The 27,790-nt window shown below is 36.8% G+C and overlaps 1 protein-coding gene across 7 annotated transcripts in view; it reads right to left on the bottom strand.

Moving 5' to 3' along the window:
* PACSIN2 (protein kinase C and casein kinase substrate in neurons 2) overlaps nucleotides 1-27,790 on the bottom strand; it is a 73,079-nt gene that overhangs the window by 8,666 nt on the left and 36,623 nt on the right. For 3 of the 7 annotated variants that reach the window (XM_014961520.1, XM_014961521.1, XM_014961523.1), the window contains 10 exons: nucleotides 27,168-27,278; nucleotides 13,880-14,036; nucleotides 12,887-13,122; nucleotides 12,034-12,189; nucleotides 10,765-10,940; nucleotides 8,671-8,791; nucleotides 7,558-7,563; nucleotides 5,657-5,781; nucleotides 4,849-4,965; nucleotides 3,629-3,863 (listed from right to left, as the gene is read on the bottom strand). In XM_014961520.1, the coding sequence (XP_014817006.1) occupies nucleotides 3,644-3,863; nucleotides 4,849-4,965; nucleotides 5,657-5,781; nucleotides 7,558-7,563; nucleotides 8,671-8,791; nucleotides 10,765-10,940; nucleotides 12,034-12,189; nucleotides 12,887-13,122; nucleotides 13,880-14,036; nucleotides 27,168-27,227 (1,374 nt within the window). In that variant the 5' untranslated portion in view covers nucleotides 27,228-27,278 and the 3' untranslated portion in view covers nucleotides 3,629-3,643. Of the gene's footprint in view, nucleotides 1-3,628; nucleotides 3,864-4,848; nucleotides 4,966-5,656; nucleotides 5,782-7,557; nucleotides 7,564-8,670; nucleotides 8,792-10,764; nucleotides 10,941-12,033; nucleotides 12,190-12,886; nucleotides 13,123-13,879; nucleotides 14,037-27,167; nucleotides 27,279-27,790 lie in introns of those variants that run through there. The other 4 variants (XM_014961524.1, XM_014961527.1, XM_014961525.1 and 1 more) reach the window with 4 other exon arrangements.

The following is a 27,790-nucleotide window of genomic DNA, read 5'->3' as shown; positions in this document are numbered from 1 at the left end:
GATGCTGTATATGAGCAAGTGAATGTCCACCTCAGCCAGGCAAAAAAGGCCAGACTAAGTAACAATTGTTTCCTCATGTATAACCTATTTGTGTCAGATTATTTCCCTAGATAAAACTGATTTGCCTTTCATTTAACAATAGGAAATACATGCTGAAGATATTAATCACTTAGTACAGTCCCAAATGGCTATAAATATATAGTCTTGGTATAATTTAGGAGAACAAAAACTAGCCTAGGGACTATCAATTATTTGGCAGAAATGGACCAACTTCATATTAAATCTTCTCAGATAGATATCTTCTATAGCTCCTCTGTTAGCTAAAAAATGTTAAGGCCTCATGTCCTCTAGTTTGTAAGTTTACCAGATAATTATATATAGTTCGTAACGAATGTTATGAACAAATATTTGGCACCATGGACTGTACTTGGCTTATGGAGTCATTTTAAACAATTTTTTCCACCACTTCTAGCACTACAGAAATGTAGGGGGTACAGTTTCAAGCTTTCCTGCCACTTCTATGAAGTGTATTTTAACAGAGTGAAAACAATGGCTATCAAAGCCACACTGCATTAGTCCCAATGCAGTTGCACTTGTATTAACAGCTAGGACTTGGAAATTCAGTGATCTTGGAGGTCTATGAAAATATTACCACTTTTAAAGGTAACCTGCGCAACAGATATAATGAAAACAGTCTTTAACAGCTGTGTAAGGTAGCATATACAATCACACATTTTGACAACATTGCATGGTCTATATCTCCTGTAGATATTTATTCTCAGCCATGGCAGAGACACAGCGAGCTAGACATATGGTAGATAGTTGTGTCTCATCTTATTACAGGATTATAACAACCCTTATAAGGTATCAGTAAAGTTTTTCTTCCTCTTTGGAAGCAGTTGTTTGCCAGAAAAAGAAAAAAAGATAGATGTATATAGTAAAAAAAAGTTTAATTTATTAAAGTACATTTAATGGACGCTATGCAGAGCATATATACTACAGCATTTACCTAGAAGTGATCACTAAAGCTTTGTAGGCAAATTCTTTGAACACCCAAGGAAATCTGAGAATATCAGCATACATTTAAGCAGAACCCTACAACGCATTAATCCTCTGCTGACAGCTGCTTAGGAGTCTAGGCATAGTCTACATAGGGGAGAGCACATTTTAAATGGGGTCTCGTATGACCTGGTGCATTTTTCTCCTTAGTCTTTTGTATGTTCAGTGTAAACCTAGTCACACCAACACTTTTGCCTAAAACTGAAGTAAATTTAACTCTAGCCATTCTATAATTTAGCTTCTGTAAGGGGATTCATAGTCTATCACGTGATCCCTTTCCTACACTTGATACATAAAATTTGGTGTTAAAATATACTTTAAAGCTCTTTCTTCAAAGGTATTAAGCTATTTTTAAGTTAAGCCTACATACGTCTCTTACAGGTCACGCTTTCTGTACTTTATTTCTACAGACCTCACACTGAGAACCATTTGGTTCAAATAGTTTCATGCAAGTCATACAGCTGGTGCTGAAGCACAGAATGTCTAGCTTTGTACTTAACCATTACATCTGTGTGTATAAACATTGCATAGTTTTTGCCACTGAAAGGCTCGTTACTGTAAACCCTTGGAATGCCATCCTGTTGCTTGACAGGCACAATACACATATTTCAAGAGGATTAGCATACTTCCATCCCCTGCTGAGAAAAAAAGGAGCATTTAAAGTCTACAGAATGAAGAATAATTTTAGCTGCTGTGAATTCCAGAGAAAGCTCCAGATGTTTTGTTACTACTGACCTTCCGTCGGGGCACAGTTCAGCAAGGTTAATGGACAAACCAATCCATTCCTCCTCTCTGAAAATCTACAATACTTGTCTACAAAAAAAGATGACTCAGATGTTTACAGCTTCACTACTGAAAAAGGAGGGAGGTGGGTGAAAGGTGGGAGTCCCACCGTCTGACTTAGGGGGCTTTTTGGTTTAAAAAAACCACAAACTGCATTTAGGATATGGAAATACACTGTTCTGAGCACGACCTTTCTCCACAAGCAGAATGGAAGTCTAGCAGTTGACTGCTTAGCTATTGACTTGTTCACTGTATTAACTTAAAGTCATCACGTCTAAGATCTACTGTAGAGAGTGTAGAAGTAGTGAACTTCCTACAAACCCCAGCTGAGAGGGATGCAGAAACTGTCTTTCAACACCGGAATCCTCTTTTTCCTTTAAGTCAGTCATTACAGGAGAAGGGAATAAGTGACAAGGTAACAGGAAAAGAGAAGATCAATGAGATTTTGCCATTTTCACAAACTGAAGTTCTGTTTGCTCCTGCTAAAACTACTCATACAATCTTGTTCTGGAATTCCTGGTTGGTAAAACTCTTCATGTGCAATTCTGGTCAAGAGAGTAGATGAGAGCTCGGAAGACACGGACTTGGTGTAGGTTCCACCATTCATCACTAGAGGGTACTGCCTCCAGGCTGGCCAGGTTATGAAGCGCCTTGAGTCTCCTATTTCAGGGGCTGAGTAAACTGCCCAGGAACTCGCTCAGCACACAACGGCTGGTAGAACCAGCCCAGAAAAACTGGAAGCAGCAGCATCCATGGCGTACTGCCATCGTGCCCTTGTGCCAACTTCCTATGTGTGGAAGTTCTTCTCACAGGTAATTAGTGACAGAACGAGAGGGAATGGCTTCAATCTCCAACAGGGTAGGTTTAGACTGAACATTAGGAAGGCATTTTTCACCGAAAGAGTGATAGGGCATTGGAACAGGCTGCCCAGGGAGGTGGTGGAGTCACCATCCCTGGCTGTGTTTAAGGGACATTTAGATGCAGTGCTAAGGGACATGGTGTAGGGGAGGACTTTGTAGAGTAGGGTAGATGGTTGGACTCGATGATCCCAAGGGTCTCTTCCAACCTAGATGATTCTATGATTCTATGAAACATACTGTGGCACGGCTCTCTCCTGTCAGTTACCACTATTCTGTTCTCTCAACTCCTATAGCAACGAAGTAAAAAAGGAACAGGGTTTATGGCTCCAGGGAAACACAACATCCTAAGAAGGGACATATATAGTATATAAGCGTACCCTTATATAATGCAAGACCAAAAAAAAAAACCGGTAAAGATAGCTAACATACACTGAAGGGGGGTGGAAAGAGTACAAAATTATCATGGCTAAGTTTTCAACCTTAAAAAGTTAGCACTGTGGGAAGATGGAGTCCAAAAAAGAGACGCTTCCAGTTTGAACAGAAAAAATATCAGATGATTAGATATGTTTTAAGGTCAGTTGCTGGAGTCTTTTCCTTTAAGAAAAAAAAAAACCAGACTTTGTAGTGTTGGCATTTCTAGACAGCTAAAAGCAGCAGCTGTCACCAAATGAGAAGACAGGATTATCCGTTCAGCAGCTCATTATGTTTAACACAAAATGGTAAGAAAGAAATATCCCAAACAGATGCATCTCAACACATTCCAAACAGATTAGAAGTTGGTGCTTCCAAACAGAGGATACTAAGAAGAGGTCTCAGCAGGGGTGAGGGTTAGATAGAATCCTGTAATTGGAGTTATACTTTCAGAGAAACAGGTGCCTTCAGGAAATAAAAGCTGAAGAGAAAAACTTCCACCCACCCCCCTTTTCCTTTTGATAAATATGTTAACTGAATGCTGTAAACTTACCAGCTTTAAAGCTGAGTTCATCTTGCTCTTGGCCCTCATAGTCATAGAGTGCACGTACTCTCACTTCCATTGCAGGAGAAGTATCTTCATCAAATGGATTGGTGTCTCCATTTGCATCAGTGGAAGAGAAAGGATTGTTGGACTCTTCATCAGACCAATCCGTTGGGTAGCTTTGGTTTTTTTCATAGCTGCTAACACTGAAAACAATTTTTAAATTATTCTTTTCAGCTCTTAAAATAGAAGACTAGAAATATCACTAAGGAACCACTTCCCCTAATGAAGCTTAAGCTCCACTCTAAGGCCCAGTTTTGAAGCTTCATTTCTGGTATCTTCTCACCTATCTTTAGCTGACAATGCCTCATTCAAAAAAAAAAAAAAAAAGGCATTCTTGCAATACATTTACAAAGCAAGTTAGAAAAAGGCAAAAGAAAAAAAAAGATATCAAAGACAACGTCCCCACAAACTCAAAAAACTTCTCTATCAATAAATCTATAAAATCCATGGGATAATTACATATATTTACTCTAGAAAGGCTAAAGGTATGGAGCTAGTAGATGACAAGAATTATCTGGTTTAGGATAAGACATTTAAATTGCTTTGCAGAACCTTTCTCCCAAATCTCTATGCATCTCTATGATAGCTTTCAACACTTCTTGTATATTGCAATCCACCAAATAAAGAAACTTCATTATACTGCAATGACTCGATCATTTAAAGAAAAATTCACTGTTAAGCATGCACATGCCATTTAAGAGAGTGGTATGCCATCACTAGTCTGTGTATTGAAGTAACAGGCAGCTGTTTGAGAAGATCCTAAATAAAAAGAAAGCAATCATAAAAGCAGATTTATTCAGCAAGAACACAGAGCAGTGAAGCTCCACAAGTAGTTTCACTTGGAAAACCTTCAAGTTTTAACATTTTATAGGACTGGTAAAGGAAAGAAAAAAAGCAACAGCAGTTCTGTTAGCAACTGCCAATAACCCCAGTAGTTTCAAACCAAAGGTCAAGGCAACAGATATGGCATCTGTTAGGAAAGACAAGTTAGGCTCCAGTGTTGCTTACACAACGGCTTAAAAGGACTTCATGCACTGACCGGCATAGTGTTAAAGAAACCAAAAACAGAAAACCCTGGATAGAGAAAGTGCAAGTGTGAAAACAATTAAAAGACAACATTTCACCAACTTTTTGATCTTATTGTCCTCCTTTTCACTGACAGTACTCCCAGTATCTTCTTCATCTTCAAAGGGATTGTAACTTGATTGTACTGACTGCACTGTGTTACTCTGGACACTAAGACTGCTAATTTGGAAAAGAAAGAGCATTATGGCGACCCTGTCTGTTTAAGAGTAGAACACTGTCATTGGTGTCCCACTAAGCAGTTTCTTAGCAGACCCCTCTCCAGCCAAAAAAAACAAACACCAAACAAACCAAAAAACCAAAAACAAACACAAAAACGCAAACATCCATCAAGTGTAGCATAAGACCCAAGAAAGTTTGGGAAGTCTCACATATGGTACATTCCTCCAGAATTAGAATACCCTTTGTGGACCATGATATCTTTTTCTTACTGCTTGCAATAAAGGGCAGTGAGATTTTTCCTGCCAGTTCATTCCGTTCTAAAGCAGCTCATGTTAGTAGCTTTGTATTAATCATATCCAGAATTCTGAAGCAACTAAATGTTTTACAAGCTAAGATTTCAAAGTATAATTATCATTTCTAGAGAAGATAGCAACAGACTAATTACCAGATTAGCTATAGAAAGTTCAGTTTCTCATTGAAGTTTGGTTTCTTTTAATTCCCAGTGGAAAGAGAACTGTAAAATGGAGAATAATTCCCAAAATATTCTCTAAGCTGCAGAAACGCATCACTAAATGCTCACAGATAATTAACATTTGGTTCGACAGTAACTTTTTTATCCTGTAGAGCTTAGTATACTTGAAGATAACAAGCCTTTCCAATTAGTCTTTTTAGGCATGAAAAAAAAAAATACCTGCTATGTTTGTTAGACTGTGAAACTTGATCTCCTGTCTGATTAATGCCAGTCAGAGTCACTCCATCAGAAGCCTTCTTCTTTTCTCTTCTACTGAGAGTGCGGTTCAGATCTGCAGACCACTCCTATCAATGAATGCAAACCATGATTGAGAAATTCAACTGGACAAGTAATTATCACATTTAATTTTCAGACCGAGTTACAGAATCACAGAATGATACGGGGTTGGAAGGGACCTCTGGAGATCATCTAGTCCAAACCCCCTGCCAACACAGGTCCACCTAGAGCACAGGAACATGTCCGGGTGGGTTTTGAACGTCTCCAGAGAAGGAGACTCCACCACCTCTCTGGGCAGCCTGTTCCAGGGCTCTGCCACCCTCAAAGTAAAGAAGTTCCTCCTCATGTTTAGGTGGAGCTTCTTATATTCAAGTTTGTGCCCGATACCTCTTGCCCTACCCCTGGGCACCACTGAAAAAAGACTGGCCCCATCCTCCTGACACCCACCCTTTAAGTATTTATAGGCATTGATCAGATTCCCCCTCAGCCTTCTCTTCTCTAGACTAAAAAGAGCCAAGTCCCTCAGCCTCTCCTTGTAAGAGAGACACTCCAGGCCCCTAATCATCTTCGTAGCCCTCTGCTGTACCCTCTCCAGCAGTTGTCTGTCCTTCTTGAACTGGGGAGCCCAGTACTCCAGATGAGGCCTCACCAGGGCAGAGCAGAGGTGAATGTCCTCCCTTGACCTGCTGGTCATACTCTTCCTGACGCAGCTCAGGATGCCATTGGCCTTCTTGGCCAAATATATTTCTTGACCAAGAAATAACATGTATGTGCCACATACATGTTATGAGTTATGGAACATACATCTATATATACAGCACTACAAATAATTACTAAAAAGACATGTTACTCTAAATGTTTCAGTTACAGTTCTTATCTAGTTCCCACCCTAGCAATGCAAATAGACATCTGTTCTACTTGCAAAATCCCAAGGTTACCTATACTTCTGCTTAGTATTCTGAACATCCTGAAAAGACTTAAAATACCAGACATCCGTCAGAAAACTGGAGAAATCAAAGGAGTTGGCCAGTACAGCTCTTTAAGAGTTGTACTGAGAAGGCTCACTGTTTCAAATAATGCCAAGACATCTGGCTTCAAGAGGCAAACCTTACATTTCATTTAAAAAGGTTTTACAATCTAATTTAAGACAGAGCTTACTTCTCAAGAAGTGCTCCAAGAATGACCTACAAAGAAGCTAATTTTCAAACTCATTGTGTATCACTTCTCCTCTCCCTAAGATTTGAGCCCTTAAGGTACTTTACTCTAGATTTAGTGAAATCTATTGTCTTTAAAAGTCACCCAGAAGAGTTAAGGCTCAAATCAACACAATTGTTGACAAGATTCATGATGACATTTGTAAAGTATCCACCCCTGATGTTTTGAACCATGCAGATGTTTCAGAAGGCAGACAGGCAGGCACATTGAGACCTAAACCTTCTACCTATCAAGTCAAGTTAAGGTGCATACTGATATAAAGCAGGAACCAACAGAAAATAAGCTGGATGCAAGCAAAAATCCTATGCTGAGACAGGTTTCATCTCAGAATCCTTAAAGGTAAAAAAAAAATAATCAGGAGATAAATGGTATGTTTTGTATAGCAAACTAAGTCCTTTTAACAGGAAACAAAGATTTGGCGAGTTGCTATTACTACTGGTTTACATATATAGCACAGTCAGTCTTAAGTGATTTCTGGCCAACTTCACAGAGAGGCCTAATTATTTTAACTTTGTACAACTACATATTAGATTTCTGAGTTACCACCATTTAAAGATCACTGACCTAAGCATATTTGCAGTTTATAATGCAATTTCATATTCATTTGATCATGACTTTTTTTTACTTACGTCATCCTTGTAGCATGTAAATAAGAAAAAACTTGATTAGAAAAATAGTAGCAACAGTATTCAATTTGTTAATTATAATGCTTACGAAAAAGCATGGTAATTTCCCCACACAGAAGTAACTGTAGTTCAGTTTCAGGCAAAGAAATTCTGCAGTACTATTATGAATTTTCTTCCTCAAAATTTCTAACCTAAAGTTACTCAATATTTTAAAAACAATTGATATTTTCCATTATCGTTAATAAGGGAATAGTGAACACTCCAGAGTTGATGCTTCCACTCCATTAATTTAATGCTTAAAAATTATTTCCACTACACCCATGATTCTGGTCAGACAAACTCATCCGAATTCCAGCTATTTGATACTCTGGTATTATGATCTGCACTGATACATTTTGGTACTTGTTTCTTGTAGGCCACGTTAGCAGAACACTACTTAAAAAAAACAACTTTCTTTTGAAGATGGCATTCAGCAATAAACTTCAGTAACTGTTTCAAGGTGGAAATTTTTTTAACATAAGAGTATTGAAAAAACTACATAAGATGTATAAATGCCAATTTTCAGGACTGATTAAAGTACTCAGTTCAAACTTTTTCAAAGTTTTGCAGCCTACACTATAATTACCTGCTAACAGCCAGGAGATTCAAATTGATACCTGACACCAAACGGCAGAAGTAAAACATATAGGATAACATATACAGGTGTCAGAGATCTATCAACTAAACCATGGCTTACTTATGACTTCAGGAATGACTTTAGATTTTTTTTTTTTTTCAGAACAGAGATCTATCAACTAAACCATGGCTTACTAATGGCTTCAGGAATGACTTTAGATATTTTTTTTTTTTCCAGATGTCACTACAGAGTTTTCTGGTTTACCCCTCTCTCTTTAAATAGGTGCTTGATATAATCAACCTCCAAAAGTTGGGGGATGAGGAGAGCCCAATGGAAATCAAGAAAAGAAAATTACCACAACTTGTAAAAACAAAAAAATTCACTGCTGGAAGCCTGAATTTAAGAGTTACACGAAAAGAAAGGAAGGAAAAAATAGACAAAACAAGGAAGGAGATAAAAATAGATAAAATAAGTCTGGATTTTAAGTACTCCAACCTTACCTCAAACTGAGGCCAATTCATTGACATCCCTGGACCTTGATTAGCTCTAAACCACCGCAAGTCTTCAACAGCATCTGCTGTTTTGATATTTTGTTCCAGTTCACGGTAGATATTTTTGTAACTGCAAAACAAATTTGTCTTCAAATTTAGTATAACATTTAAAAACACAGCAAATCCCCATGTCAGATTAAAAAAAATTTTTGAAATTCACAGCACTAAAAAAAAAAAAAAAATCTTCGAGTAATACAGACATTTTAGAACTCTATGACAAACCTACCAACTGCCTGTAAAAAAGGAAGAGTACTCCAAACATGTAAGCTTGCTGAAAGTTCACAAAAACATAAAATCATTATTTGCCAGGTTTTGGAATTATGACTTTTGTGTAAGTAATTTAATTGGCTGTCATTAAATGTAGGATTTACATAGGAATGTATTTAAATTAATGAATGCCAGTCTTGAAGTTTCTTGCATTTAAAAGCTTGTCAATAAGACAGTAGAAACTGTTTTTGTGATAGCTTCACAGCATTCTGTGAAAACTCCTAATGCTGCTCTTCAGCATCATTAGTCTTAAAAGTTAAAAATCAGAGTTTGTTTTGCAGGTTTACGCTCTATTTTTTATCTCTATATATTCAAAGAGGCAGAGATAAAGAAATAAATAAAGAGTTCCAGTTGCTTTATCTGTAGTTTTACCCTAATATTTCTTTTCTCTGTTTGGATCTTATTAAGGTACCATAAGACACCACTCCTGAACCTGAAGAGGAAATTGTTGCCTCTCTTTAATCTTTGGTAGTCTTCCCCAACCTTACCCTCTAAGTCAACTACTTCTCATTTATTTCTGTTCTGTACTTTCTTTCAATGTGATTAAACTGAATTCAAATGGGCAGCAATCCTAACTATCTACTCTGAGAGTAAAAAAGAACCTGTTTTCCACAGCAGTTTCATAAGAAGCAGCCCAAAATAACAATGATACTAAAATAGGTGATCTTGCCCTTACCTATTACTTGCTCTGTGTTTGTTCTTTCCCTTATGTCACTCCCTTCACTTATGCCAGCACTAACATTCATGTGACCAAACAGCAAGTCAGTTTGGCACACTGATCAGGGTTAAAACCAAACTAGATGCTTTCTGCCCTCAGTTACCTTGATCAGCTCCTTAATTTCACTGGTTGGACAGTGGAAGAAGGAACAGAAGTGAGCAGTCAGCTCCTTTTCATTGAAACGCCAGCCAGAGAGCACATGAAACTCTGCTGTTACAAGTGGAATGTAAAATTCTACTAATGGTACAGCCTTTGCTACAAGTATTTCAGTGCCTCTCTTCTCAAATGCAAGAGAAAACAAAAACATTATAGCCGCTGTCCTGCTGACATACTAAAGTATCTTCACATCCAAATGGCATGTAGTAGCTGATGACCTGCCACACAGCCTGACAAAACCAGCTGCATGAGCTCTGGCTTGAGTTCCCCAGCAGAAGTTTAGATTTCTTGGAGTGTAGTGAGGAGGGTCCAGGCAGAAAGAACAAAAGTAGAAGATATGCTTTATATATTCTGCAGTATAAAGACCAGACTTTGAAATTAAGATGGACATGAGTTCAGCAACAGTCAGCCAATGGATCTTTAACATTTATCCCCTAGTTAAGATAATACCTTTAGATTGAGTTTTAATATTTTAACAATATATGTGTTTATGCTACCAAGTTCATGCCGTCTTATATTAAAAAATTCTAGTGTGTTCTCCAATAAACATGCAAGACTTAAGACACCAAACTATTCCTTTCCCAAATCTTTGATCCAGTGTTTTTTGAGTCTAGGCTCTGAATCCTTTCTAATCGGCATACATCTGACTACAGAAATACAACAACAACAAGGGTTTATTGGTTCATTTAACACTGTGTTAAATAAAGCTAGCAAATATTAGGGATAGATGCTAATCTGATCTTAGACAAAACAAACAATCAAGCTCTTTCACTTAAACTTAAAACCAATTGAAGCAACACATTAGAAACAAATCAGATTCCAAACACTGATCTACTTAAAGTATGGATCACTTTTCACTGAAAAGTAATAAGCAATTATTTTGAAGTTTTACACAATTTTACCTTGCAACATTAGACAAATCAAGGTGTTTTTGAACTTCCAGTAACACTTCTCGAAAGAAACGTAAGCGTTTTTCCTCAAACTGCTGACACTGTTCAAATACCTGCTCCATATTTTCCATATATTGAGGAGTGGCATTATCTAATTCTTTCAGTGATTTTTCATACTTTTCTTTTGTCTGGGGGTGGAAAAACAAACGGTTAGCAATATATTTTATTATTACTCTACATAACAGATTTAGTAATGTAGTAATGGCCAAAATTTAGACCAGAAGTTTCCAAACTGCACTCTCTTTTCCTGACCACTGTACTTATGTTAGGTCACGGTGACGGTTAATCTAACAAAACTGTGTAACAGTTACAATAAAGCTCTAAGCCTTTTCTCTGGCTTTTTAACAGAAACCATGACAAATGTTAATTTAATACTAAAGATAAAAAACAAGGAGCCACACAGTAAATCATATCAGGCAGTCTTTCAAGTTACAGGTGTCATATTTAAAGATCTTCATATGATTTCAAAGTGTTGTCTTTTCTCCTCCAGCAATTTACAGTCTGCTGTGAGTTATGACCAAAACCACAAACACTGTATACATCCCCGTGAATAGAAATGTGCATTCTGTGAGCTCAGTTTACCCCAGACTCTACACTAATTGACAGAAGTAGTCCACAGAAGAGAATTAAAAGATCCCAACTGATGTAACAATAGCCTCCCAGAGCACAGAACAGCATTCTCAAAGAGGAAAGATGTCTTTGAAGAAAGTCACACAAGAAAACCCCCTTGATAGTAGCTCATTGAAGAGATAAACCACACTGGGCAACAGAATGGCATTTCCAAAAGTGTATTTACTTTTATTTAAATAGATTCTATCAGTGTACTTCCTTTAAAAATTACATTCTGCAGCCAAGTGCAACTACAAGTTTAGATGTTGTCAGCAAGTTTTAAGTGCTTATCTCACAGCCTCTCAAGTGAAATAACTCAACCCCCACTAATAAATGAGTAGAACTTTGTCCAAGAGTTCACTGTCTTATTCTGCTTCGTTCCCTGCTCAAAGTACTTACATGAAATAGAGGCAATATATTATTCTTTCTTCACAGAAGAACTTAGTAATAACATATGCTTTGGAGAAAACTCTGACTTTTGGTATAGGACTGTTACAGGAAGTGAGCTGCACTGCAGTCCACGGCACATTCAGAAACTAAAAAAAACCCTTGAATTTGCACAAGCTATAGGTTAAAAAGACTGCATATGAACAGTGTTAGCGTACAGTATACCTTCAGTACATCTTGTTTGCTTCTCTCCACTTTGTCTTGTAATTTCTTAAGTTGTTCAGGATTTAGTGCTGGATCAGCTTTGCTGTTTGTTTCTCTGGATATAGCAAGTTTTTCTTCTTTGCAGGCAGCATAGTATGCTTTCTTTGCAGCTTCCACCTACAAAGTAGATTCAAATATTTGCATCTGGGACAGTTTATACAATGTCCACCAACTGATTATTTTTTTTTTCCCTTACAATCATGTTGCAATGAAGAAAGTGTTAGGTTTTGTTTCAGAATGTTCTTTTCTCTTTTTTTTAGATTTTTTTATTTGTTTAGGCCAAAGAATGAACAATACACAAGAACCAACATAAGAAAACTATTGTAGTACTTATGAATCAACATTCTCCCACCATACAAGAAACATCACTCATACAGCTTAGAGAAGTGTGGAACACTCAAAAAAAGGTTTACAGAAGGTCTGCAACAGAACATTTTTTCCTCATGCCCATGTTCTGCTCCCCTTTTTCTACAAACCTGTTATTTAAGAATAATGTTACATAGCAGGGGAAAAAAACCCAAAAACGCTTTTCCTCTGCTTATTTGTTTGAGCAATTCTTAACTTTCAAATGCATGATATCAGATACTGTTAAAAATGTTATCTTAAATTCCACTTGTTCCAGATTTTCACTGAAGTCACCAAGATTAGGAGAGACCAAGAGAAAAATACTTATTTTCAGAAGAGGACAGAAAGCAAGAGATCGCTTTGAGAAAGGAGGGTCCAGCAGAGAGAATAGGGAGTTTACTCCCTTATAGAGATTGAGACATTAATATATTGTAACACAGGATATCTAATACATAATCTACTGCTGTACCTCTTTCAGCTTTTTTGCCCAGGGTTTCTGAGCTTTCCTAAATCCATCTTCTGCTTCTTTGGTTTCCTTAAATCCTCCCATCATTTGCTTATGAAAGGCTTCCTTCTGCCAGTTCTTGATTTTTTCAAAGTCTTCATTCATCAGTGAACCTTTTACTTCTAGATGTAGTTCACTCACTTTTTCAGCTTCTGACATAAAAGCACACCAAGCCCTTTCTACTGTTCCATACTGTGGGCCTAAACACAACAGAAAGTGTCATTCTCAGTAACCATCACCCACATGGAACTTATATTCCCAAGAAACTACCTGAAGCTATTGACTTATATTCACTTGTAAACAGCAATATTGATGCAAACCTAGAAAAGGGAACAGTTTCTTTTCAGATAAATTTAGAATATTACAAAGCTTTACACCAGAAGAAACAATATACAGTCTGGCCTCCTTCTCCCTGTACTATGATTCTCAGTATTCCACCTATTAGTTCCTCTTTGAACGGCCTTCAATTTCTCAACATACTTTTTGAAGCACGGATAACCAGGAAAGGAGAAACCATTTCAGAACATATTACCATGGTATCAGATCAGCCTTCCATTAGAGCAATGCTCAGCTCTTTTATTACTAGTCTTTCCCCCACAACCACTGCCCCCTTATTATTTGGATACACTTTTCAAACTGTGTTTTATACCTTTAGTTACGTAGAAACAGCCATTTCTCTAGAACTGAGTCTATTTGGATACCTAATATCCGGAGGCAAGATTCACCTGCTTCGGTAAGAAACAAGGAAACTAGCAAAGGAGCAGGGTTTTGTTTGTTTTCAATCAAGAAAAGCTTGATCATTTGTTACATTACTTACTGAGCCTTTTGCAAAGACTCCACTGTAGGCTAAGCAGTACAAAATTTCTGCTTTGTACTTACCAAAACAAAGATATACAGATACAGGTTTTTTTTTTCCATTTGAGAAAGTTTTCAGAGGTCAAAATCAGAATGTATTACCTTTTTCCACAAGCTGTTTCCACCTTTTTGCCCATTCTGTAAGCTGCTGAGCATAGACCTTCTCTATTCTTGCCCGTTCATGAATACAATTCATAAGATCATTGCAAAGTCTGTGACCATCATCAATTCGTTTTACTGTCCGCTTGTAATTTCCAACCTATAAAGAGACAAATACTTAGCAATTCCTGCTTGAAAGCTCTAAAAACAAGATAAATCTAATTAACACAAATACTGTTACCTAGGAACAAGAGAATCTACTAGTAGGAATTAGTCATTGTAGCATAAAGTATTTTTCAATTAATCTCAAAACTTAACTGTAACAACACCACAAATGCCACAGCTTTTCCTGTTAAAAAAAGTTATTGAAAGTCAAAGCTCTATTTTATTAATCCTGTAATGTAATTATAATGCAGAACAATTGTGATGGCTGCCCATAATTGCTTGGTAATGTTTTAGATAATCAAGAGTTTTAACACAAATACAGCATTTCCCTCATCCTTGCTTACTATTAAGTACCTAATGCCTTAATTTTATGCTGTGTTTACTCTTTCAGGACTAATAAAACTGCAAAGATATGCAAAAGAGCACTGCGACATCACTTATCTATCAAGCTTAATAATAGGGTTCTTTTGAGAATGCAGTATGGAAAAAGCACAACCGCTATAAATACAGCGGAGATCGCATCTGCCCTTCATTCCAGCTATACTTCACTGCTGACAAACTACATAGCAACTATTTCAAAAGTATACCATAGAATTTAATGAGGGAAGATACTGACAACAATGACATAGAGTTCCCATACCTAAAATTAACTTGCAAATTCTAAAGAAAAAAAAAACATCATTGCTCGATGTACAGGCTACAAAAGGGTAAGAATACGGAGAAAATGCACACTGAATAATGAAAATCTATTATATAATTAACACCTCCCTTTCATTTTTGTGTACACATCAACATGGAATCACTGATCTAGATGACTGAAGGGAAAAAAAGCCTGATACTACTTCCAGAGTAATATTTCCATCGGTTTCAAGGTCACTCAGATTGACTTTTGTAAACATTAAACAAGAGGTAAGAACTCTGTTAACAGAATTTACACAGCCTATTAAATATCACAGTCAGTTCCTTATCTGCCCTAACCGCCTGACTGAAAAATGAAGACTAGCTGTAAGGCAGTAGATTAAACATTCAAATTCTTAAAGCATGTTTGTAATTTTTACATTTGAATCATATCCGATTCACATCTTAAATACAGGAAAGCATCCAACTTTTAGGTTCACATTTATTCAGAATTTAGTCAGCAGATGTACATGCAAGCCATCTGCTTGAGGAAAAACTGCTCACAGTATAGAGGGTAATAGGCTTTAAAGGGGAAAAAGCTTCTATTAAGTGCTGGAAAAATAAGTGACTATGCAATAAATACAGGTATATGTGGACTCCCCGTAAAAGCTAGGGACAAAAAAATTCAAAACCATCAATGACAGGACAAAAACAATTTCATTAAACAGTTGCCTCAAAGCATCCATTTGGGCATGTTTTCAGTGTTGGACTAGATCCATTTCAACAGATCAAAGAAATTTAGGTAGCATCTAAGAAAAGCATTATTTAGCAGCCCCTGATTTGTCTAAATCTTGTTTAAAAAAAAAAAAGTTACACACACACACACACACACACCCTTGCCTTTAAACATGTCACAATATAACTGAAGAAACTACCAGTATCACAAAGAAGCTGACATCAAAAATTAAGACAATCAATGCACCCAAGTCAAAATAGATTTCACCTATTAACAAGAAAGTATGAAAAATAACCTCTTATTTTCAGGAGAAATAGAAATCGAGAAGCGGGCAGCTTCAAGCTAACACCGTACACTAACAAATACAATATACATATATAATCAAAGCATTAAGAAAATTAAGTACCTCAAAGAACACTTTCTAAAGCCTTTCTAATGGAAGGGCAAATCATTCATCTGCCCAGAATTACTCCAGCTGTAGGTTCACAGCCAAGCAGACTTAAAACAGGTTAAGCTAGCTTGGCACAACTACTGAAGCCTTACATTAGCATCAATTTGTGTCTCCAGTTATGCGCCCAAGGATTTATGTCTCTAGCACGAACATTTCCTTTCATAAATTTTCACTATTAAATCAGCATTTTAAATGCTAATATTGAATGAGAGCTGGCTGCCTCATGGTATTTTTAATGCTTTCACTTTGTGTTGTCTGAGCAAATTCTAACCTCATGGTAATACCTAGCAGTTGCCAAATCTCACGCTGGTATTCAGAGAACTATTTAGCTTACCTATTACGGTTCACTCACTACTATCACATAAAGCCACCTTTAAAGAGCTGCATGCAGACAGCATATAATTCACCCAGGCTACCTCCTTCTCCACAGGGAGGCTGAAGGAATTAGCATCATAGTTTAGAACTAGGCCTATGATACTAGAAAATAACCACCTTGTATTCCAAAGAAAGCCTTTTATACTAGTATTTTCAAAGAAAAAAAAAATGTTGACTTGATTTATGAAACAGTAGTTTAAACTACGCTAGACATCACATTTAAATTTCACACCCTAAGAGGAATGCTAAAATTTTGGAAATACAGCATCTTTCTGTAATTCATGACACAGAGAACCCAAGTTAAATACTTGGCATTTAACATTTTTAAAACTTAGTGGTTTATTAAAAAAAAAAAAACTGCATTTTAAGCTATGGACACTGAAATGACAATTTTTTTTTTTTTTCCAAGTGGAACGTGCAGCCCGCCAATGCAGGAGGCAGACTTGGAGGCAGGAGAGCACAAGGCATTCAGACCAGAGAGCCAAGTAAATTGAAAATGAGTCTAGTCTTTATGCAGCCAAGGGACTACTAGGTTAACTGTTAAGTTAAAAAAAAAATTAAAAACCTATAAACTAAAGTCACCCCGAATTCTGAAGAAAAACATGATTTAATACATTGTTTTATTCAAGACTATTTTCTCTAATTCCTGAGGTAGACTGCAAACATTCTGCAAGACTTTCCCCTTCCCAAGAAGTATTTGAGCTAAAACAAAAATGACAAATTCTTTTATTTGTAGACTGACTAAAAAAAAAAAATAATCCTGTGTTTCATTATTGCAGTCAGAACCACACTTACATAATGCCTTGCAATTTTCAGATTTTTCAAAAGCACTGTTCAGTAGATGAACATACGATTTTACTGGTTAGAATAACTTTCTGATTATTCTGAGCATTGGGCTATTTCCTGGTAGACATACAGCAGGCAACGAAGACATGAAGTTATTAGTTTCTTTGTCATACAAATGAAGCATTTGTTTCAGGATGGTAAACTGTAAGATTATAAACTTTCTTCAGTTTCAAGAAGAATGAGAGATATTTAAAAATAATATCCTGCTTTTATTTTAGCATCAACACTTCACTCATCTGAAAGAGACATTTTATTACATGATATCAAATTCATAAAATGGTTTAGGTTGGAAGGGACCTAAAAGACCATCTGGTTCCAACCCCTCTGCCATGGGCATGCACACTTCCACTAGAACAGGTTGCTCAAGGCCCCATCCAGCCTGGCCTTGAACCCCTCCAGGGAAGGGGCATCCACAATTTCTCTGGGCAACCTGTTCCAGTGTCTCGCCACCCTCACAATAAAGAATTTCTTCCTAATATCTAATCTAAATCTACCCTCTTCCAGTTTAAAACCGTTACCCCTCGTCCTATCACTACACTCCCTCATAAAGGGTCCTTCCCCATCTGTCCTGTAGGCTCCCTGCTATAAGGTCTTCCCAGAGCCTTCTCTTCTCCAGGCTGAACAGGCCCAACTCTCTCAGCCTGTCTTGGTGTGAGAGGTGCTCCAGCCCTCTCATCATCTTCATGGCCCTCCTCTGGATCTGCTCCAAGAGGTCCATGTCCTTCTTGTGCTGAGGACTCCAGAGCTGGACAAAGTTCTCCAGGTGGGGTCACCAGAGGGGAGTAGTGGAAGAGAATCACCTCCCTCCGCTTGCTGTACATTTTCTTTTGATGGCAGGATGCAGTTGGCCTTCTGGGCTGCAAGCTGTTTACCCTTAGTTGCCAGAAACACTTTAAAAGGAAATAACTCCGAGTGTTTATTTCTTCAAAATACCACCATAATGGTCACTCTCTTGATGCAATCACTGAATTCTGTGAAAATTGTGATTCACAGTTCTGTGTCACACGTACACACCCCCTTCCTGAGTTAACCACCTATTTCCCTTTTTCCACTGCAAAAAAGACTGAGCTTTGATACTAGTAAGTCTCAGCTGATCCTATTTTGCCCCATTTATCTCTTACAGGCATTATGGATACCTTCAGATCTCCATTTTGCTCAGTCAAGAAAGATTATTTTTTTTTCCCTTCTCATTTTGATATTTCCTCTCATGCATGAACACCTCAAATCCTTTGTAAAATCTGGACAATCTGTAATAACCAGAGGAAAAACACACAAGCACACAGGGATGAGGCATTTAGTGTTGCATCGTTTGCAGGCCAGACATCGCTCCTTTGTGACCACCCCTGTACCAACGTAGTCAAGCACTGTCATTGATACGATCTTCAGTAAGAATATTTAACAACTTAAAACCTCATCATTTCACAATTTCACAGCACTAAACACAAAGGGAGAGTCTTAAATTATCTTGGCTCCTTTACCTCACCTAATAGAATTTTTTTTTTTAGCATATTCATTGAGCAGGATAAAAGCCTATAAAGAGTTAAACACACTTAGCAGGTTTTTCTAGTACACTGAATGAAAAATAAGGGTATTTAAATTTGTCAGCAGCCCAGAGGGTGGCAAACGTTCAGCTATTGCTAAACTCAGTTAATTCTAGTATATCATGATAATTGTTATAACCACAAATATTTCAGGAGTTTCAACTCCTAAAGTAAGATTTGTTGTCAACTCTCTTTCCAATCTTGTCTAGCTTATTCATAACTAGTCAGCCTTTATGAACTGGAGCCATTTGAAAGTCACTCAGTTACCATAGCATACAACAAGGGTTACTGTTGTTGGTTTTTTTATGGGCAAATATTCATAAGCAGGAAGCACAATAATGAGCTTTGAAGGCTTGTAGTCAAACCCATGCATACTGATGGCCAATATAGCAACACACTATTTCCAGCATTCCATTCAACCATGAGTACAATTTATTTCCAGCTACACCAAACAGGAAGTTTCCAAACATTTCAACCAGCATTAACACCTGTAATACTGTGAAGGGTTTTTCCCCAAATGAGAAGAATTATGTTGGTGCATAATTAGCACATACACAGTCCCAGTACCCATTAGCACTAGCACTGTGCATTCAAATTTTTCAAATTTACCCATATAAATTCATCATTGGTTGCAAGCAAAATCCTGAGGAAGCTTTTAAACCCTCAAAATCTGAAGCCAAACATACCAGCAAGCAAACACCTGGCAATATAAATGGAAAGCATTATGTTGCTCAATGTTAGAAGAAAAAAAAATGCATATAGGAGATAGGACAGGAATCTACTATTACAGAATCCAAATATTTTTAAAATGAAAAAGCAAAACCAGAACAGTCTGCTTCATCAAATCCAAATATTTTTAAAATGAAAAAGCAAAGCCAGAACAGTCTGCTTCATCAGCAAAAAGCATTCACTGACAAGTAACTGAAATCCCTCAACACAGGAACCTTTTTAAGATTCAAGAGTGGGTTTTGGGGGCTTCTCCCTCTTGAATTCCCTGCATCCAATACACACACACCCTCAACAAATACCTCATATAGATGCTGGGTGACAGCAGTAGGCATGAAGCACAGTCACCAGGAACACCAAATGGGCAGGATAAAGACTATCTGAGCAGACAACTTATCATGCAGTTCATAGAGGCCTCTGATAGCCTCTGCTATCCAGAGTTTCAGGTCTGGAGCTTGATTTGGCGTTTTGGGGGAGAATAGGAATGTATATGGTGGCCAAAATACATCCACTCATACTACATTGGGGGTGAACTTCCCCTTTCTGAATAAGCTGAAAATCTTATCTTGCTAGTGGATCTCTCAACTAATACTTCAGAATGCAATGAAAACCACGTACTGAGCACCTCAAAATGCACACCAGGTCCTGTCCTCCAAGGGAATCAGTCACGGGCCTAAGTTCATACAGCTACTGCCAGTTCCTGGTTTAGCAGCTGTTCAAAATGACTTTTTTTTTTATAACTGGGTGTTTTCACAGGGCAGTTAAACACCCCTGCAATAAACGGAGAGGGCTCTATAATGCTGATGCCAGCAGAAAATAAGGGAGAGTAAGGATTCACATTGATGATATAAGTAGCACAGCTTGTGAGGGATCAATGGCTCATTAACAATAAGTGCTTCCACAGGCAGGGTAGCTGTTTCTTTTGATGTCTTACCTTGCAAGATATGCATCCACTTCTTTGATCACTACTTTGATCTCTAGGAACACTTACTCATCGCCTTTCTTACCTTCATGGGTATCTAACTGAACAATAGCATTGGTCTCAGCTTGCCCAAGGCATTTTTCTTTTAATATGACCATAATAATAGTGATTAGCAAGCATAAGGTCAGAGCTTAATTAACAAAACGCATCATAAAATTGGCCTTCCATTTATTAATATACCAAATTATTTCATGTCCTCTTCAGGACTACTTCAGTTCAACAAGGCAAATAGGGTTGTCCATTTCTCATATTTTACTAAAGCAGCGCAACGTTGGAACCAATCAATTTTGCCACAGTAGAACAAGGCAAATAGGGTTGTCCATTTCTCATATTTTACTAGAGCAGCGCAACGTTGGAACCAATCAATTCTGCCAGTCTATTTTTGGATGCAAGAAAGTGGTATATGAATGATAATGACAAACTGAGATGTATTTATAGCAGCCACACAAGTGTTGAAACTCCATATGACAGACGAGAAAGAAATACAAAGGGTTTCAAATTGCACATCTGGTTCCAAATTTTCCGCATTACCTTGGAAAAGTTACTGCCTTCCTGCTCCAGGCTATCAGCAATAACCTTTGATTACCCAAAGCACGCCACCCTTGTCAGCTAACACAGATGAAGGAATTCCTTTTTGAAGCATTATTAACAAGATTCCTGAGTCTTAAAAAACTGCTTCCCCCAGAGAAAGCCATAAGCTTAACTAAATGCCTCAAGGTACACTGAGGCTTGTTAGAGAGACAGAAGAATGAAAAAGAAGCTTCCATTTCATAAGTAAATTAAGGCATTACTACAACTGAAATTTTGATTAAATACTCCACTGTTATTGTGGTAATTACCTTTCAAAATGTCTTATTGTTTTGCAATTTCTTGCTCCCTACGCAAGCTTATATGAAAACATGTATGAAATTCTGTCTTCTAAAGTATATATATTTGGTAAACACCTGGGAAAATTAGAGGAAAAGATTTGTTCTCCTGAAAAGGGATTTATCATCCTGCTAGAAGACAAAAAACTTTTAGTAGTAGCTTGGGTTAGCTAAATAATGAAAAAATTCCTTAATTTAATTATGAAAGCAGCAGCTATTTCTACTTCATGTAAAAGAAGAAGAAAGATCTGCTAAAGATAGATGTATATTACTGAAAGCTTAATTTTTTCAGTTATATCAGCTGTTCTGATACAAGGTACTATCTATGGCTAAGCCTTGTCCTACCCACAGTTTTTGACTGATATATCTACAGTAAGTCAACAACAAAAACACAATTCTACACAGCAACTTCTCTTATTCCCTTTCAACAAGACTTATTTCCCCAATCACAAATCTCGACCTGACAACAATATCTATGTAATAATAAAAAATACTAGTCTTTAAAAGAAACAAATTACTATTTGTATTGGATTTCAAGCATTAAGCTTGACTCTTAATGCCAGAACTAGAAGTTTCCATGAACAATACTGAAATAGCAACCTAATAAAAAAAGCTTCATCGTTTAAGTAACCTGCCCTGAATTGCTCCATACACTCTGAATAGACAAGCTCAGAACAGTAAGCTTAGTACTTAGTACATGCAACCACACACTCTAGATTCACATTTAAAAATGTGATCAAACTGCTAGTAATTATCTTTGCAATAAGCAGCCCCAGCAAAGGCAACAAAAACTCCAAAAGAAAACCAATGCATCTAGAGCCAGAAAACCAATCAAGAACTATTTCCCAAAGACAAAATTGTATGAAATTTCTGTCAACAGCAATGGCAAAAATTTTGAAGTTGGTTTATCCACATTTTATTACCTATTGACATTAGTACAGTTCTTACTATCAGCTTGGCAGAGCATCAACATTCAAGAAATAAAAGTGGTTTAGTTTCAAAGATATGCAGTGAGCAAAAAACAGTTTTCACAGAAAGTTCTTCAGATAGGTCCCACACCCAGCCAGCTCACTCTTTCCTAAATGTCTTTCAAGAAAAAGATGGGCTTTGCAGCACACTCCAAAGGTAAATAAATCTGAGCTATTTTGGCATATGAGGGAACAAACTCAAAAGCTCACCATGCCAGACTCTCTTCTGTGCTGTGGCCAGGTTTAAATACATTCACTGCTTTCAGCTGTGGCAGTAAAACATAGTAAGGTGGCTTTCAACAAACTGCAGGCTGACTTTAAAAGTAAAGGAAAAAAAAACCTATCCTGTCAAATATCTTAAAAACCTCCAACAAAAGGATTCAATGACAAAACCTGTGGTAATAACAACTTTCAAATTGATTAAGAGTTCTTTACTTCTTGTTATCCGAGGCATGCATTACTGAGGCTGGAATTCCAGAGACACTACATCTTTTCTAATGAAGTCAGACAAAATGCAACGATCAAAGCATTTTAGTTACCCATTTTGAGAAAGATTAAGACTAGAATTCAAAGTTGTAATCCTCAGAAAATAACTGATTCAGAACATATGGAAAAAGGGCAAGCTTAAACTAAAACTCAGTCAAATTTAGTTTGAAACAATGGCTCCAAACCAGAATTACTTAAGAGTTTGGTCATTAAGTTTGACAGGCTTGCTGTTTGTTTCTGCATGGCACTTAACACTGCAGAGTTTTTCTTAAATTAAATCCATTAATACTTGCACAGGACTTCCTTTACTTTAGGTTCATGTCCTATCAACAGCAGAAGCCTGGCAAACCTCCTCCCCTCTCTTAATTCTTGATCTGAAAGATAATTCCTGTCTTATTGTTTTGTCAGGCTTCTCTGTAGAAAGGCAAAGTTTAAAGTCAAACTGTACATTCTGCCAAGGCATTACTTGGCCTAATCAAACTGCTGGATACCTTCATTATTCACTCAAACAAATGATCAGAAGTATATACAAACCAAAATACGTTCCATGCTGGTATCAGACATGCATGTCAAAATGCCTTTACCTTCACAGAAACACACAGAAGTAGAGTGCAGAGGTCACCAGACAACTATTCCTGGACAAAAGCCATCACTCAAAATACCCTGTAAAAAGGCTACACTGCAATGGGCAGCCCAGCTTTAGACACTTTACCACTTTCCCTTATGTTATGTTTTAGTCCAAGCATTTTGTTCAAACCTCACCTTCCCTGCCCCTTGACACTACACGCAGCTATAAAGGCTGTCAACCAAAACATAAGTTCCACATTATTCACATTTCTCACTATAATAGGGTATTGCCAAGGCTATCAGTCTTCTGCATAGCTTAACATCCAGTAATAAGCAGTCATCCTATGATTAAGTCTCTGAGTGCAAAGAAACAGCAATTTCTTTGCTTAATAAATTCTCCCGGCTATTTCCATTGAAAGAAAATTTTAGATAAATGTTTTTCTTAAGACAGCTTTGTAAACATGTTTATTCTCTCAAACTACATGAACTCTGGAGATTTACCTTGTACTGCATACATGAAGGTCAAAATTTGCTCCCGTGTCAATCCTTCCAGTTGATAGTTCAGCATTACTATAAAGTCATTTATCATTTATATCATAGTACTCTTTTCAATGTTTAGTTCAAGTATCTTAGTGTATCCATAAAGGCTCCATCCCTGCAGAGCACCAGGGATGTCATACCACACATTTTTCAACCCTCCATGCAGTTACATAAACATTGAGGCATACCAACTACAGTCTTTCAACCATACATACACCACTTTGTGATAATCTTCTATATCTTCCTCTAACCAATTCTTTGTTGGTTTTTGCTTTTTTTTTTTTAAATTTTCAACCATACATACACCACTTTGTGATAACCTTCTATATCTTCCTCTAACCAATCCTTTGTTGGTTTTTGCTTTTTTTTTAAAAAAAAAAAAGTAACACAAACATCAGTGGTGATATTTTAAGCACTAATCAACTATAAAACTTTCACAGCCTTCCCATTTCACTCAAATGCCACTTAGTTTCAACATATTGCAATTTCAAGCATTTAATCGCTTCACTAAAATAATGAAAGCCTTTATATCCATTCTGAGAACACAACCGTCTCTATTACTGTTTTTTAAACAACCAGCGTTTGTAGCCACAAAACCCTCAAATTTGTCTGTTTGTCCTAAGAATCAAACACCACAGAGCAGAACAGCAAAACAAATAGTTTTCTACATAGTTCAAAACTCAAAAATTCAGTGAAATATTCCCTTGTATATTGCTAAACTGTCAAAAGCAAGGAAATTCTGAATTATTTTTTTATTTATGCTCAATTTCATGAAAAGTCCAGTTTTGCTTTGAGGAAAACTGTTAATAATTTGAACATCCTTAAAGTCACTTCAGTATCAAAGCCATTGACTTATCACTGGGATTCATTTTTTAATGCAGATAAAAATTTGTTTCACTCCCTGAGGTAAGTGTGAAGATGGTCTCTAGAATTTTTAATGAGCTGAACCCATTCCATGAGAATGTAATTTCATCTTCAATTTTGGAGTTTGATTTTAACTGATTTTATCTTATTAGTTAATATGATCTAAACAATGCTAGTTTTCCTCTTTGAACAACTTGCATACCTGTTCGGCATTTGTCAACTCTCAAAACATACTGCTTTTCCAGTCTAATGTACTCAGAGTTTCAGAAAAAAATAAACTAATAATTCAATCTGAAATTTTTCTCTTTCCATTTTCACATACCAACTTTGTGGTTATACATCAAAAAAGAGAAGAGCAGCGATACGAATTAATCCTACAAAGAAACTGATTGCAATACTGAAGTCTAACATTTCTTATCCAAGGAATAAATAAATATATACTCATGCATTACACATCAGCCTACTGACATTGCTTATGATACAAACTGCAGTTCTGACCTTTTGTAAGGAATAAACAGAACTAAGCCCAAAGAAACAGATTAAGAAGTAGTGTTTATAAATGATATAAAATAAGTCACCAACAACACAAACATCTTTAACCCAATTATAATAAGCATCAAATACGTTTAAACTACGCTTCATAAAGAACTTAGCTTAGGCTAATTGGCATTTCTCATCATCTATCATCCTTTAATATCATATACTTGAGCTCACATTTGTCCAATCATACTAGTTTTACAGAATTCCCATCCTCATTCATTCATCTTTTATGCTTCCAGACACAATATAGCCAGCCAGAAGCCATGTTCCCCTGCCAAGCATAGAATGCCCAACACATATCAGAAAAATCCACTTTGGTCCAGGATTATTATTTCCTGACTGCTTCCTTACTCTATTTTGAAATCCTTCTACCAAGGAAGCCCGCCCAGAAAGTTGCCTCAATGTAAAATTAAAAAAAAACAGAATAATTGAGGTTGGAAGGAACCTCTCGATATTATCTAGTCCAACCCCCTACTCAAAGCAGGTCCGAGAGATTAGGTTGCTCAGGACCATGTCCAACTAAGCTTAGGTATTCTGTAGTAGAGCTGCAGAGAGAATACCACAACCCCCTACTCAAAGCAGGTCCGAGAGATGAGGTTGCTCAGGACCATGTCCAACTAAGTCTCAGACACAGCTTAGAGGTCCCGCATTCTCTCTGCGGCTCTACTACAGAGTACCCTTACAATAAAAGGGGTTAAGATTTAAAATCCAGTAATTCTAAAACTACCTCTTTATAAATAGGACAGACATAGTTCACTTACAATAGTAAATATGTAATGTTTATATATTACAAAAATATATGACAAAAATAGTAAAAACTACTTATAATAGTAAATATGTCATTACAATAAAAGGGGTTAAGATTTAAAATCCAGTAATTCTAAAACTACCTCTTTATAAATAGGACAGACATAGTTCACTTACAATAGTAAATATGTAATGTTTATATATTACAAAAATATATGACAAAAATAGTAAAAACTACTTATAATAGTAAATATGTCTCAAAAAATTATAGCTGTCTACTAAACAAGAACCTCATTAGCATTAGGTCTTTCAGATAACGTGTTGAAAAATAATGGGAGATCTGCATCAAAATGCAATATGCCTTCACAACCAACAATGCAGGCTGGTGGTCTACAAAAGCTTTCATTTAAAAGAAAGCATGATGTTAGGTCACCAAAACCAAGCTGTATTACATAGTCTCTGGTCCCAAAAATATCCAGGCATCTTCCCCCTAGCCATTTTCATGTTTACTCTTGTTCAAACTCAAAAGAGCTCCCACTTGCACGGCAGAAATTTGTCCCACTGAGTACAGTTCATGTGGACAGCGTACTTACCTCCAAATTATGTCGGTATTGACACTGTCAAACCTTCCTTTTCCTTGCAAGAAACTTTCTGTAAAATGCTTTCTGCTTCCTGAAGTTTGCTCTCCTTAAAGTTTAGTCAAATTACCATTAACATCCGATAGCCTTCTTTAGATTTGGGCAGCACAAATTACTGACATTATAACATGTTTTATATTATCTTTCTGCATATATGCTCTTACATGAAGATAAGCATAAGATAACTTCTCTCCAAAAAGCGTTACTTACATCTAGACACAAACAGGAGACAGGCAGTACATTCACATACTGTCTTACATTTACGTACACTTACAGTAGCCTTTAACCAATTACTTTAGATTTAACACTGATCACTCAACCCCCATGGTAATTTTAAAAGCTACCCACCCATACCCCTCTTCAGCAATAAAAATTGACAAAGGTTCAATTCTGAACTGTATATCCTACACAAACGGCTGATCCTCAAGATTGTGCCAGTTAAAAACCCTTGACAGAACTAGGCCAAAATCTAAAAGGTCGTTTCTAGCCTGAAGGCTACTCCTGCAGATCACAATAACCAAAAGATGTCTTGTGCATTGCAGCCCTCTCTGCAGCTTAAAGTGTACAAAAATCAGATTTTCTACACTCAGATTAAAAGATAAAATCAAAATGTTATGATAAAACATTCAGGTTACCTCCCAGAAGCTATCACTAGAAACTTCTACTCCAACGGAATCATCGTATGAGCCAGACATTTCTATGTATGAAGAACTTGCAAGTATTCAGAGATTAAACACCTTCAGAATCTGTAACGAGAGACAAAAAAAAAAATGATGAGCATTATTAACAAAAAACAGTTATCAAATGAGAAATTAAATTAGGTAAATCCTTCAATTCTTTGATATCTAGGGATGCTAAATAAAAACAAAAGGTAACCACACAGGGCATGTAAATAAGCGTGTTTCACAACTATTGTGCCACACAAAGTTCTTGGTTCTTACAGCAACATTTGTTGTTCAGAAAATGTTCAATCCATCTGCCTATATCAAGTTTCACCGAACTTTTTAATTTATCTCATCATAAAATTTCCTATTACAACCAAAAGAAAAGATTGAGCAGTGTGATGCTTACTCACTAAGTATTCCACCTCAGAGCATTCCGTAAGAGACAATCAGCTGCCCTTTGCTACTGATACAATACCCTGCATTGCTTCCTATTCCTTTTTCACTGGAAATCAATATTACACAATGAAACCCACTGGAAATATTTAAGGCCAAAATCACTTTCCGATTTAAAGACCAGCCTCCTTCCTGAAAGT

Source organism: Calidris pugnax, unplaced genomic scaffold (genome assembly GCF_001431845.1).
Source record: "Calidris pugnax isolate Ruff unplaced genomic scaffold, ASM143184v1 scaffold589, whole genome shotgun sequence".
In the NCBI taxonomy this organism is placed as follows: domain Eukaryota; kingdom Metazoa; phylum Chordata; class Aves; order Charadriiformes; family Scolopacidae; genus Calidris; species Calidris pugnax.
This window is presented reverse-complemented; position numbering and strand designations above follow the sequence as displayed.